A 12,675-nucleotide genomic window follows, 5' to 3' on the forward strand; every position below is an offset into this window, starting at 1 on the left:
GTAAGAGTCTTACCATGTTTGAGTCCTTTTTGGTCCAGGTGAGAGTGAGGGGGGGATTTCCAACCCAGACACAGGTGAGGGTCACATCAGAGCCAATGTCTGTAGTTGTGGGTTTGGGGTCGACTACAATACGGGGGGCGACTGTGAGGGAGAAAGAAGCCACTCAGGGTCTCAAGCTCACGGGGTTAACTCCAACCAATCTTCTTCCTCCTGCCCTGCTACCTCCCCATTCATGGAGCCGTCCCCGACTCTGCCCCAGGCCCTCCGGGGCGGCCGGCTCTCTGTCCGCCGTCCCTGCCCTCCCGGCTCTCTGTCCGCCCATCCCTGCCCTCCCGGCTCTCTGTCCCCGTCCCTGGCCTCCCATCTCGGGTCCCCGGTCCGCTGCCCTCCGCCGCTCTCTGTCCCCATCCCTGCCCTCGCCAGGGCTCACAGTGGACATTTACTAAAGTGCTGACATTGGTGCTCCCCACTTTGTTGTGAACCTCACAAGACACAGGCTCCGTGAAAAAGGAATAATCCACATTTGTCTCATAGCGACTCTCGTGGGCGTCTTCAATCAAGAAACCCCCTTTGGCCCACCTGGGGGAGGAGGCAACACAGAGGTGGGATCAGGTCTCAGACCCTCTCAACTACATCCATGATGCTTGGCCTCTCCAGTACAGCCTCCGACCCCAACCTCTTCTGTATCACTCACCGGAGTGCTCCCAGCCTCTGACCCCCTCACCTGTAGCCCAAGATCTCGGGGTTGGCTGTGGCCTGGCAGGTAAAGACAACACGCTCACCCTCCTGCACCGTCTGTGGCTCAACGGACAGGGTCACTGTAGGAGGGTCTGCAAAGTAGAGCACAGGGAGTCAGGGTCTTTTCTGTCCCTTGAGTTTCTTTTTCCCTCCCTAACACATACACTCAGACCTGACCACTCTCAGGGGGGATCTGGGAATTTGAGGTTGCAGTGTATCAGCTCCAATTAACACGCTGTCTTCCTCACCTTTTCCACATGGAGCCTCTAGGGGGCCTGCTAGGGTGACCACCAATGAAGGCACCAAAGGGACAAATAACGCAATGGACTAATGACCCACTGTGGCCACTAGGCGTCAGTGTGAGCTTGCTTGGCTCACTAAAAGGGATGGGGTGTGGGCATTCCCAGTTGCTGCCCACACCCCCATGGCTCCCTGGGCAGAGACAATTTATTACACACCTACCAAGTAAGAATACTCCATGCTAGATGCTCTTCTGCTATATCTCATTTAATGCTCACAACCCCAGGAAGCAGGTCCAGGTCCACAATCCCTTATTTGAAATCCGTAGGACTAGATGCATTTCAGAATTCAGAATTTTTCAAATTTAGAAAGGCAATGCTGTGCATAGAGCGTTTACTTTGTAAGATCCCCAGCAGCATCTGGGCTACATCCCATAGTCACATATGAATACATACGCAGTGAAACTTAAGACTAAATTAAATAAAAGACTATGAAGAGCCTTGGTTGAGGCTTTGCCACCATATCACTTTTAGTTTGAATAAGGAGCTGTAGGCCAGTATTTTATCTTTTGCGATATACAGTATACAGAATTGGAAACTGAGGCCCAGAGAGTATAAATCATTGACTAATAACAGGCTGGTTTATACCTGGGGAATGCCTGACTCCACAGCCAATGCTCTACCAGCCCTTAGTCCCCACAGTTCAATCCAGGGAATGAAAGATGTGACAAAGGCGAGTGTTTGTCCTGGGGACCGTAGGGGGACTCTTAGTTTGTGCTTCTCAAAAGGCTGCCTACATTCCCCTCCTACCCCACTGCTCCAGAGTGCTCCCCTCAGCCCACTCACGGTGCACGTCCAGCTCAATGGAAGTCTCCTTGCCACTAGGGATAGCCTCGTTCATGCTTCGGCAGGTGAAGACACGCCCAATGTCCAGGTCTGTGGGGTTAATGAGCAGTTGGCTCACAGTGGTCTCCCTCTTCCCATCCTTCAGCAATTCCTGGAACATGACAAGGGTGGGAGATATGGTCAAGCTAAAAGCCCCCTCCTCTTCTCTTAAAGCGACCTCACTCAGAGATGGGCTTGAGCTGGAGGGATACTTTAATTTAAAGCTCAACCCCCTTCACTCCCACAACCTCTTCCCTGTGTGTGTGTGTGTGTGTGTGTGTGTGTGTGTGTGTGTTTAATCTATATCTTTTAATTAAAATTATATTTTTTAGGGTCTTGCTATGTTGCCCAGGCTGGCCTCTAAAGCCTGGACTCAAGCAATCCTCCTGCCAGAGCCTTCTGAGTAGCAGCGACTACAGGAGTGTGTGCCACCATGCCCACATCACAGACTATCTTTTGGAGCAGTTTTAAGTTTACAGAAAATTGAGCAAAAAGTACAGGGAGTTTCCATATACCCTCCTCCCTGACCTTACAGTTTCCCCCATTCCTAACACCTTGCATTAGAGTGATAAGTCTGTTTCAACTGATGGACCAAAACTAACATATTATTATTAAGGCCACAGTTTACATTAGAGTCCAGCACAAATCCCATCTCTTCTGGAAAGCCTTCTGCAGCCAGCCCAGCCCTCAGAAATCTCTCCCAGCCTGAATGTATGCCCTTATAGTGAGTGTGTCCTGCTCACAGCTCTAGGCACATCCAGTCTTGCTTGTAGGCACCATGTGTGAGTATTTCAAGGTTGGGTTTCTTCTGCTAAACTGTAAACTCCTTGAGGGCAGGGAAGGGACTCACAGGCTCGAAGTCTTACACTTGCTCAGTGACAGCCAGGGGTCCCTAAATATGGTCACAGGAACCCTTGAGCTGTTTTCTATACTGCAAACTGCCTGAGGGAAGTCATATTATTAATCAAAGTAAGGCCCCGTGGTTTGACCACCATGCATGCAGCTTTGCTGGACAGACACAGTTCAGGGCCAGTGCAGTAACATTGGCTCCCTCATGCTGCTTTGAAGCTCCATTGTCTTTAATGAATATGAAAAATGGGGGTGGATGACAAATGGATATTAACAAACCAACTTGTTTGGTTGCCAAAATGTAGCCCTGATGAAGAAAATAACAGTTTTGGTTGTGAAAAGGTTAAGTATCACTGAGGCCGAATTATCATTTGTCAAATGAGAAACTAAGGCCAAAAAAAAGTGAAGTGAATTTTCCAAGGTCACACAGTGTGTTGAGGGCAGAACTAAAGCCAGAAGCCAGGTATGCCTGGGATTGCACACTGAAGAGCATGGGAACATCCCCCTCCCCACACTGAGAATTGCTCCTGCAGCACCAGCAAAGGGCTAGATACATGTATGTTCACCCACAGCTGGCAGGGTAACCCCAAACAGGAAATCTGGATTTGAATTCCAGCTGTACTGTCCACTGTGCTATGTAATCCTGGGCAAGTCACTTGATATCTTTCATGGCTTCCTCATCTATAAAATGTATACAAGGATCCCTGCTTCCCCAGCCCCTTTGTTGTGATGACTGGAATAATCTGACAAACAGATGCGGAAGGAAAGAGGTAGAAGTGATCAGTGGAGAGAAAGCACAGTCAGACCCAGGTACAAACCCCAGCTCTGCGCCAGCTGTGTGACCTTGGACAAGTCACTCAACCTCTCTGAGCACCAGTTTCCTCCTTTGTGAGTTGGAAATAATGCCTCCTTTATGGGACTCCTATGAAGATTAAGAGAGACTATCCATAAAGTATTTAGCATGCACAGTGTCTGGCACTCAGTAGGTGTTTAATCCATGGCAACTTACTATTACTATTAATCTCTGCTCAGCTACTGAATGACACAGTAAACCTGGGAATTCATTTCTCTTCTCTGGGTTTCAGTTTTCCCAACTGTAGAATGAGAGGGCTGAACCAGATGACCTCTAAGCCCCTCTCACGTCTGTGTGCTCCTGAGTCTGTGGTCAAACCCCTGTGGGAAAGGAGAGGTGAGCTGGGCTAGGCCCAGGAGGAGCTGGGGGAGCTGGCCGGAGCTCACCGTGCTGGCCACAGCGCCCTCCTGCTGCGTCCCGTCCCGGAACCAGATGATGGTGGCAGCAGGCTTCGCATTGAAGGCCCGGCATGTGAGGTTGTGGGGGGTGCCTGCCTGCAGTAGAATCACGGGGCCTCCGTCAATCCTGGTGTCCTCTGGGGGGACTGTGGGAGAAAGCAGAGCAAAGTCAGTGCAGGGTGTGGCTAACACTTCCCTGATGACCAAAACTCCTGCCTCTGGAAGCATCCTTCCACCTGCACGTGCGCCTCTAGGTAGGCAGTACCACCCTACCCCCTACCTCCAACCACTGTCTCCATTGCTTTTGTGGTGGCTTCACCTAGGTCCTCAGCTCACCCATCTTTCCCAGTCCTTGTTTGTTTTTCTTTGCTGGCCTATAATATTTTCTGGTACTCCATGCCCCTACTGGTTTTGTTGTTGTTGTTGTTTGTTTGATTTTGAGATGGAGTCTCGCTCTGTCACCCAGGCTGGAGTGCAGTGGTGCCATCTCGGCTCACTGCAACCTCCGCCTCCTGGGTTCAAACGATTCTCCTGCCCCAGCCTCCCAAGGGGCTGGGATTATAGGTGCCCACCACTGCTCCCGGCTAATTTTTGTATTTTTAGTAGAGAGCAGGGGTTTCACCATGTTGGCCAGACTGGTCTCAAACTCCTGACCTCTCAAGTGATCCGCCTGCCTCAGCCTCCCAAAGTGCTGGGATTACAGGTGTGAGCCACTGTGCCTGGCTCCATACCCCTACAGTTGCTCAGAGCTACACACTACAGATGGAAGCCTCAAACTTAGGGAAGGGCTGGGCTATCTCAGGCTCTGAGTACAGCTCATACCCTTCAGAGTCCGGCTTGGAAAGGTGGCTACCTCCATAGGACTTCTTGCATCCTCCCTCCTGTCTGCTCCTCTACCCTGGAGCAGCCAGATGGGCTGTCCTATTACAGTCACCTCCATGTCACACTGCTAGCAGGTGATTTTTCCCTACACCACAGCTAACTATGTGCCACTTCCCTGCTCAAGCACCTTCAATGGCTACAACTGCCTAGGGCATCAGTTCCAAGCATTTCAGCCTCCTGTTCAGGGTCCTCAAGCCAAGACCTGCAATGCAGTGCTTTCCATATGGCATGCCCTTCTCCCACAGCTTCTTTTGAAGTGCTTCCCATCCTGTTCAAATCCCAGTTGATGCACAAGGCTTTCCATGCGTAGCCCACCCCCACCATGGTGGCCCCCACCAGTCACTCAGAGCTCTTAGCGCCATCTGCCTTGGATTTTGTTTACTTATAACAGTTATCTAACCCTGCCCCAACCAAAACTGTTATCCCCTGGGAAAACAGCAATCCTGTCTCACTAATGTTTATATGGTCACCAGTGCCTAGAATGTGACCAAAGTAGGCTCTTGCTAAATGTTTAAAGAATTGAATTGACCGATGTCTGATGCTAGCAAACAAGGGGGGCTCTCCCTGCCCTATCTCCGTAGGCTTCTAAGACAAACCACACTGTAAGTTCCCTGAGGGTAGAGTCTGCTTCTGATATACTATCAGCACTTCAATGTCCAGCCCAGTGCTTGGGTGATCACAGGTGCTTAGGGATATTTGCTGAATTAATGAATGGATGCTGATGAAATAAAGGCAGAAGGATTTTGATTATAATTTTTCTGGTCCATCCAGTGTTCAACCATAAATCAGAAAGGAACTCCTGGGCTCAAGCAATCCTCCCACCTTAGTTTCCCAAGTATCAGAAACTACAGGTACACACCATCACGCCTGGCTAATTTCTATTTTTTGTAGAGAGGAGGTTTCACTATGTTGCCGAGGCTGGTCTGAAATTCCTGGGCTCAAGCAATCCTCCTACCTCAGCCTCCCAAAGTGCTGGGATTACAAGCATGAGCCAGCATGCCCCACCGATAAAAGACTCAGAGGAGGGTCCAGAGGGAACACTCGAGAGGAGACCCTGGGAGACCCATGGTGCCTGGTGGTGGGCAGGGCTGTTCTAGAATTTACACAATGAAGGTCTCTATGCTGGGGTTTCCAGTAGAAACTACTCGAAACCTGTCTTAGCATTCCGTTCAATTCATGCTTGCCTAGTGGTATAGTGGAAAAAGAATAAAACTTAGATTCAGACTGCCTGGTTTCAAATCCTGGTACCTTTGTTCACCTGCCCTGTGATCTTAGATGAGTTCCTAAAGTCCCTGAGTCTCAGTTTCTTCATCAGAGAAGAAACCAAGACATAACAATGCCTACTCACTAGAATCTCATGAAGATCAGATGAGATACTGTACATAGACTACGATGTGCAGGGCATGTGTGAGGTATGGAATGTATTAGCCTTACTGCCTGGACGAGAGTAGCAGTGGCTCCAACTCCTGCCTGGCTAATTATCTTCTGAATCCCTGGCTCTTCCTCCTTGTCCTGTGTATATCTAGTTCCAATGCCAGATGAGGACAGGTTTGAGGATGGGGATGGGGAGCAGCTTGAAAAGTAGAGAAAGTTGGAGAGAAACAAATAAAGAGCTGCTGCTCAGGGCCTCCTGGTCTGCTCAGGCCCCTCTAAGGTCACATGTTGCTGCCACACCCGGAAGGAAGATCCTGCATGGGCAGAGCCCCGAGGAGACGCCATGCCCAGGTGTGTGCCCAGGTGTGTGAAGCCCCTCCACTGGGAAGGCATCAGCTTCCTCTGCCCTGGTAATGCTCCCTGCCCCTTTGTTCACGCAAAGACTACCCATCTGCCACCTCTGCCAGCAGTCCACCTTTCTCTGGAATTTTCCAAACTCTTTGCCTATCCTCCATGAGCTCATCCTTGCCCCTCATATCTGGGGCAAACAACAGTAAAGCTGTTAAGATGCCTGCTGAGCCAGCTGTTAGAGGGCATGCGTCCATGTGTGCATGTGTTTATAAGCAAGTTTTTATGGTTTGTGACTTAAATCTGTATATCAATATGCTCATGTGCCTCCCCACACTCATATGCCCCTGAGTCTGTGGTCAAAACAAGACTTCAGTTTCCTTGTTTATAAAACTTCAAAAATAACATGGACACCTACTCCCACGAGTTGTTATTGTGGAGGCAAAGGAAAATCAAGAAGGTGAAGCCAACCATAAATGGTGGCGGGATCGACAATAATTTCTACCATTCAGTGAACGTTCACCTTGTGTCAGCCAAAGTGCCTCCTATGTGTGATTTCATTTAATCCTTACCACAAAGTATATTTCTTTATTCCTTTCATGGTAAATATCATTAACTCCAATTTACAGATAAGGAACGGAGGCTCAAAGAGGATAAACAAATGTGCTCAGAGACAGGAGAGTGAGTTAGAGGGCAGAGCTGGGATGTGGACCAGGCTTGCCGGACCCAGAAGCCACGCTCATCACCATGGTTTTGGAGGTCTGTGTATCTATGTTACATCTGTATCTGTGGGGGAGTGGGAGGCATCCATTCAAAGTCCTACCCTAAGGAAGAATGACAGAGGCCATTCTGTGAAGAAGGCTGGCCTGGGGAGCTGGGGGGGGGGGTCACTGAGGGGAATGGCTGGGGAGGAGGGAAGTCTATGAGGCTGATGTCATGCAGGGAGGCTGGTACCAGGCACTGGGCACAGCCCACTCCTCATTTCTGCCCTGCCTAGTCTCTGGGTCCCCTAGCTGCCGTGAGCAAAGGCTGTAGGTAAGCAGGTACGCAGGAAGGGATGCAGGAAGTGTCATGCCTTCTTATTGCCTCCGTGTGCTGCAGGTGGCAGGGTGTTTGAGAATTTAAGAAAAAGACAAGGAGAGGAGAGAGTGAGGGGAGAAGAGCAGCTGGACTATCCGTCCCTGTCTCCCTTTCAGGTTAAAGTTACTCCTGGGCCCCCCCCCCCATCCTTCATCCATCCAAGTCACCCAGGCAGGCCAGCAAGGACCCACCATGCCCTCGAAACAAGTCAGTCAGCTCCCCTGCTATGTAGCTCTCCCTCATTGGCCTGCAAGCTTTTAAACAAGGCACTCTTCCATCTAGGGTTCCCATTGATATTCTCCTTTTCCAGGTTCTTCCTGGATTGAACCAAGCCACTGGGTGCCATTATAAGACATTGTTACAGCAACACTTAGTAGCTTAGTTGGCCTTTCTTCATCTCTCTCTCTGTGATAAGGTAGGAGAGAGAAGAGTATCAAGGTCCACTCATTAGGATGGGAGTTCTCCAGGGCAGCAGTAGCACCTTCCAGGGCCTACGATAGAGGCAGTTAGGGAGGAAAAAAGAAGGAAGAAAGCTTCCTAAAAGTCTCATGGTTCCTTGAAATGCTTGTTGGGCTTGGGGCTGACACGCTTCAGTGAGGGATGAAAGATGATATCTTGGCATTCATGCTCACCCTCTAATTTTTGCTGTCTAACCTCATTCCTGCTCCTTGCTAATTCTTCCCATTTTAGTCCTAGAGAGGAAAAGCAAATCATCCCACAGCCTTGAATCCTGGTCCTTCAGGGCCTTTATATCCAATGAAATTGGCTCTTGGGTCCCTCCAGTCCTCACTTATTCTGACACCTCACATTCACCCAGACCTTCACAGCTTACAAGTCCCCATGCAGCAAAGCAGCAGTTGCTAAGAAAAAGCTGGTATCATTATGCCATGTTACTGATGAGAAAACTCATGCCCAGAGGTTGTCACTTCTTTAGGATCATGATGCCAAAATGCCCAAGGTACCCAGGTCTCCTAACCACCAGCAGTCTAAGACTCTCTCTTTCCACTACACTCTGAGGACGTCTCATGTTCTCACCTCCCTCCTTGCAAAAACAAACAAACAAAAACAAAACAAAACAAGAAAACAACAGACTGGGTGCAGTGGCTCACGCCTGTAATCCCAGAACTTTGGAAGGCCAAGATGAATGGATCACCTGAGGTAAGGATTTCGAGACCAGCCTGGCCAACATGGTGAAACACCGTCTCTACTAAAAAATACAAAAATTAGCCAGGCATGGTGGCGGGCACTTGTAATCTCAGCCACTCAGGAGGCTTAGGCACAAGAATCGCTTGAACCCGGGAGGTGGAGATTGCAGTGAGCCGAGATCACGCCACTGCACTCCAGCCTGGGCGACAGAGACTCTGTCTCAAAAAAACCAATCAACCAACCAACCAACCAAACAAACAAACAACAGAAAACCTTCCTTGTGCCCGGGCTCAGCTCCTCTCTCCTTTCTCCCATCCCTCTTGGGGGCTCCCCGCAAATTCAGTGATTTCAAGTTACAGGGAAGGAAAGGAAGAGAGGCAAAACATACCAAATGGAGGCAGAAAAAAAGGGACAGAGTCAATGTAAATAGGGAAGAAAGAGAGTCACAGACGGACAGTCCAAGCCCAAGACAGAAAGCACAACAGAGGCAGAGGCCCAGTGAGACAACAGGGCTGGAGAGAACAGGAAGACTGGTGGATTCAGAGGTATTGCAAGAGTGAGGCTGGGGGCTGAGTGGGCAGCGGGGGAAGGGGTGTGCTGGAGCTGGCCTCATTCCGGTTCTGTGGCACTGCTGCAGGAGAGAGTCCCTTCATTATGCAAATGGCCTCGGGGGTTACCATAGAGGGACATCTGCTTGGTCCCCAGTGGGTGGCTGGCGCAGGACTTCCAAGAGCTGCAGGGCTTCCAAAGCCAGCAGCCATCCAGAGACAGCAGGACCCCAGCCCTCCGACCCCCCACCCCAGTTCTCAGCCTCAAGGCCCATTCCTTCCAGTACTAATCCCCTGTTCCTGGAGGAGGCCTTCAGGTGAATCCGAGAGGAAGGGTGAGCGCTGAGGGAGGAAAGGAGGCAGCTGAAGGGAAGAAGGGCTGTGTGAGGCTGGGGTGAGGTGGAGGAGGGGCACAGGGGCCCTTTGGGGTCTCCAAGGCAGCTGAGAGGAAAGTAGAAGGCAGTCGCCTCATCACCAACAAGCCTGCCAGCCAGGACAGCTGGGAGAGGAGGGCCCGGGTCTCCATCACTCCATACTTCCCTGTTCCTGGTCTCCACAGCCTTGTTTCTAAAAGGCAGAAGGCCTTGTCCCTGAGTGGCCGAGGCACTGGCTGGAGCAGAGAGGATGCTGGCCTCACACAGTCCACGCCCCGCCAGCACCCCACATCTCCCGCATGCCTGGTTTACTTTCTTCTACCTGGACTTGAGCATTAGGGCAGGGATGAGGCCAGTAACAGAGAGGGAGAAGCTGGGAAATTAAAGAGGGAATTGGAGAGTGGGAGAGACTGCCAGGATACAGAGAGATGGGGCCTTGAAGTACTGAAGGGCATTGGGGTCCTTACTGAGCACGGTGAGTTTGGCCCGCCGGGAGCGCAGGGCGGCCTCCGTGGCCTGGCACTCGTAAGAGGCGTCGTCAGAGAGCTCAGCATCTGTGATCTCCAAGTTGTACTGCCCAGCGTCTGAGGAGCCCACGACCCGGTACCGTGGCCAGGCTGCAGAAACAGAAAGAATGAGTCCCAACCTTGAAACAAGGACACATCCTCAAGCCATCCCACACCAGTATTCCTCCCTCTGCCCTCTCCTGGGACACCACTGGCAGGTGAGAAGGTGAGGCACCAGACACAGACACCTGATGCCATGACACCCCACGGCGAGGCTGAGAGCCATATAGCCGGAGGAGCGGACAGGAGGGCAGCTGAAGCAGGGAGACCAGCAGGAGCAGATGAAATCTCCAAGGCTGTTTGCAGACAAATGCCTCTCATAATAATAGGAGAGAAAGAGGAGAGAAAAAGGCACACAGCAGGGAGCAAAGGAGGGGGGAGAGAGGGAGAGCGACTGTGTGGGCGCCAGGAAATATAGGGCATTGCGGCACAGACATGAGCTCACTGGAGCACCTCTGCGGGACTCATAAGGCAGAGGGAAGCCCAAGGCAGACCCAGGGAAGAAGGATGAGGCAGGGGCCCGCCGGCTACCTGGAGAAGCCCCTAAACAAGAGTCCTGGTTTCCTGCAGAAGCAGTGGCTGAGGCAGTGGGCCTTGCCCTCCTTCCTCCAGGCTCCCTCACTGGCTTCTTGCTTCCCAGCCCATCCCTCACGTTCCCACCATCAGCTCCTTCCCATGATCTCCCTCTGTCCAGAGGCTATCGATTCTTCTCACTCCATATCTATTGATCTAACTCTCTCTCCCAGTTTCTTTCTCTTTCTATCATTGATAGATCTACCAGACCCATCTCTTTCCCTTATATGGATTGCTCTACACAGACAAATTTCCCCTACCTGTACTAACACATAGAACTCACAGCAAATAATCTCAACTCCCTCAACAACAATAAGAATAAAATATACAGCCCATCCCCACACCCATACTTACTTCATTACAGTTCTTTAAAGCTAAAACGTGTTTTTACAAATCTCTTCTCCCATTTGGCTCAAAACTCACAAATGCACTTCTAAGGCAGACAGGCCTGCAACCACCATGCCTGTTTCACACATCAGTAAATGAAGGTCCAGAGAGGTGAAGTGGCTTTCCTAAGGTCACCCAGCTGGCAGGTGGTGGAGGCAGGACTAGAACCCAGGTGTCCACTCTGTCAGGCAGCCTTTCCAAGGGTCTCTTTACTTGCTTTAGAATATAGGAGGTTGGTTTTATTGTGTTTGACTGACTCATTATGTTTGCTTCAGCACCAGCTACATAGCCAGTTCTTAATAAAGGCTTGTTGAATGAATAAATAAATGAATGCTCAGGCTGATATTAAAATGAGTTTTTGGCCTCTGAGCAGACATCGCCTGGGCAGCGGGGAGGAGAGAGGCTGGAGTGGAGCCAGGCTGGCATGAGACACTTGCGGGACACAGAAGTTGCCTGTGCCCTCTCCTACCCTTGCTGCAGACTCTGGAGTCTCCCAGCACCTCCTGCTAGATGACTGTCTGCCTGCAGCGCCCCTCACGGATCTGTGTCTGGTTGAAGCTATCTTATGTAAAGGTCTCTTGGTTTCCCTTGACCTCTCAGGCTTTGTACTGCCTTCCTCAAGTCAGTCCTCAGTGGCAGGAAAGGCAGAGCTGCAGGGTGGGAAAGCTATAGAGATGGAGCTCAGTAGCAGAGACAGAGGGGAGGCTGTGGCACAGAGAAGGGTGGTGAGGGAACTAAGAGATGGTGAGTCCAGGAGTCTATGCTGAAAGTGGGGAATGGCGGAGAAGATGGGATAGTTTGGATGTTGGGTAGCCAGCCACTCACCTTTGAGGCCCTGGCCCATGCCCAGGGCCAGACCGTCCTTGGTCCATTGCACAATTCCAGAGTAGTTGAGCAGCACACAGGGGAGCACGGCCCGCTGTCCAGCCACCACCGTCTGGTCAGCCGGCTCCTGGCTGAAGCGGGTCTGGGTCCCTGCAAAGCCAAAGCTGGCACTAGGTAAGATGAGTAAGGAGAGGGGCTCCTCTAAGAGGTCCCGCTCCCCATGCAGGAGGAGGGAGGGAGAGAGCCTCCAGTTGGGGATGGGGACTCTCTGGTTCCTGCCCCCCTTCAGCCTCAACCCCTTTGTTCTAAGATTCCAAGTCCTCATCTTTTATTCCTTCCTCCCTTTAAGGCCCATGGGAATGGAGTTCAGGAGCGGAAGTGCTCAGCAATCACACAGAAAACGGTGCACTGTTATATAAAGGCCTTAGAAATGGGCCTAGTCCAACCCTCTCATTTTACAGAGAAGGACCCTGAGTTCCAGGGAGAAAAGTAACTTACTCAAGGGCAAGTTAATGACAGAGCTGGGATTAGAACCTGAGCCCCTGCGTCCAGGTCCTGGCCGTTCCTCTACTACCCACTGCACCAGCCCACCCCCACATTAATGACTCCT

The 12,675-nt window shown here is 51.1% G+C and overlaps 1 protein-coding gene across 1 annotated transcript in view; it reads right to left on the reverse strand.

The window, feature by feature from the left end:
* KIRREL1 (kirre like nephrin family adhesion molecule 1) overlaps positions 1-12,675 on the reverse strand; it is a 103,212-nt gene that overhangs the window by 6,416 nt on the left and 84,121 nt on the right. The window contains 7 exon segments of the mRNA XM_017868933.1: positions 14-141; positions 431-579; positions 725-830; positions 1,824-1,974; positions 3,951-4,108; positions 10,182-10,331; positions 12,066-12,215. Coding sequence (XP_017724422.1) covers positions 14-141; positions 431-579; positions 725-830; positions 1,824-1,974; positions 3,951-4,108; positions 10,182-10,331; positions 12,066-12,215 — 992 coding nt within the window.

The sequence above is a fragment of the Rhinopithecus bieti genome, unplaced genomic scaffold (assembly GCF_001698545.2).
Source record: "Rhinopithecus bieti isolate Rb0 unplaced genomic scaffold, ASM169854v2 scaffold_4830, whole genome shotgun sequence".
Lineage (NCBI taxonomy): Eukaryota > Metazoa > Chordata > Mammalia > Primates > Cercopithecidae > Rhinopithecus > Rhinopithecus bieti.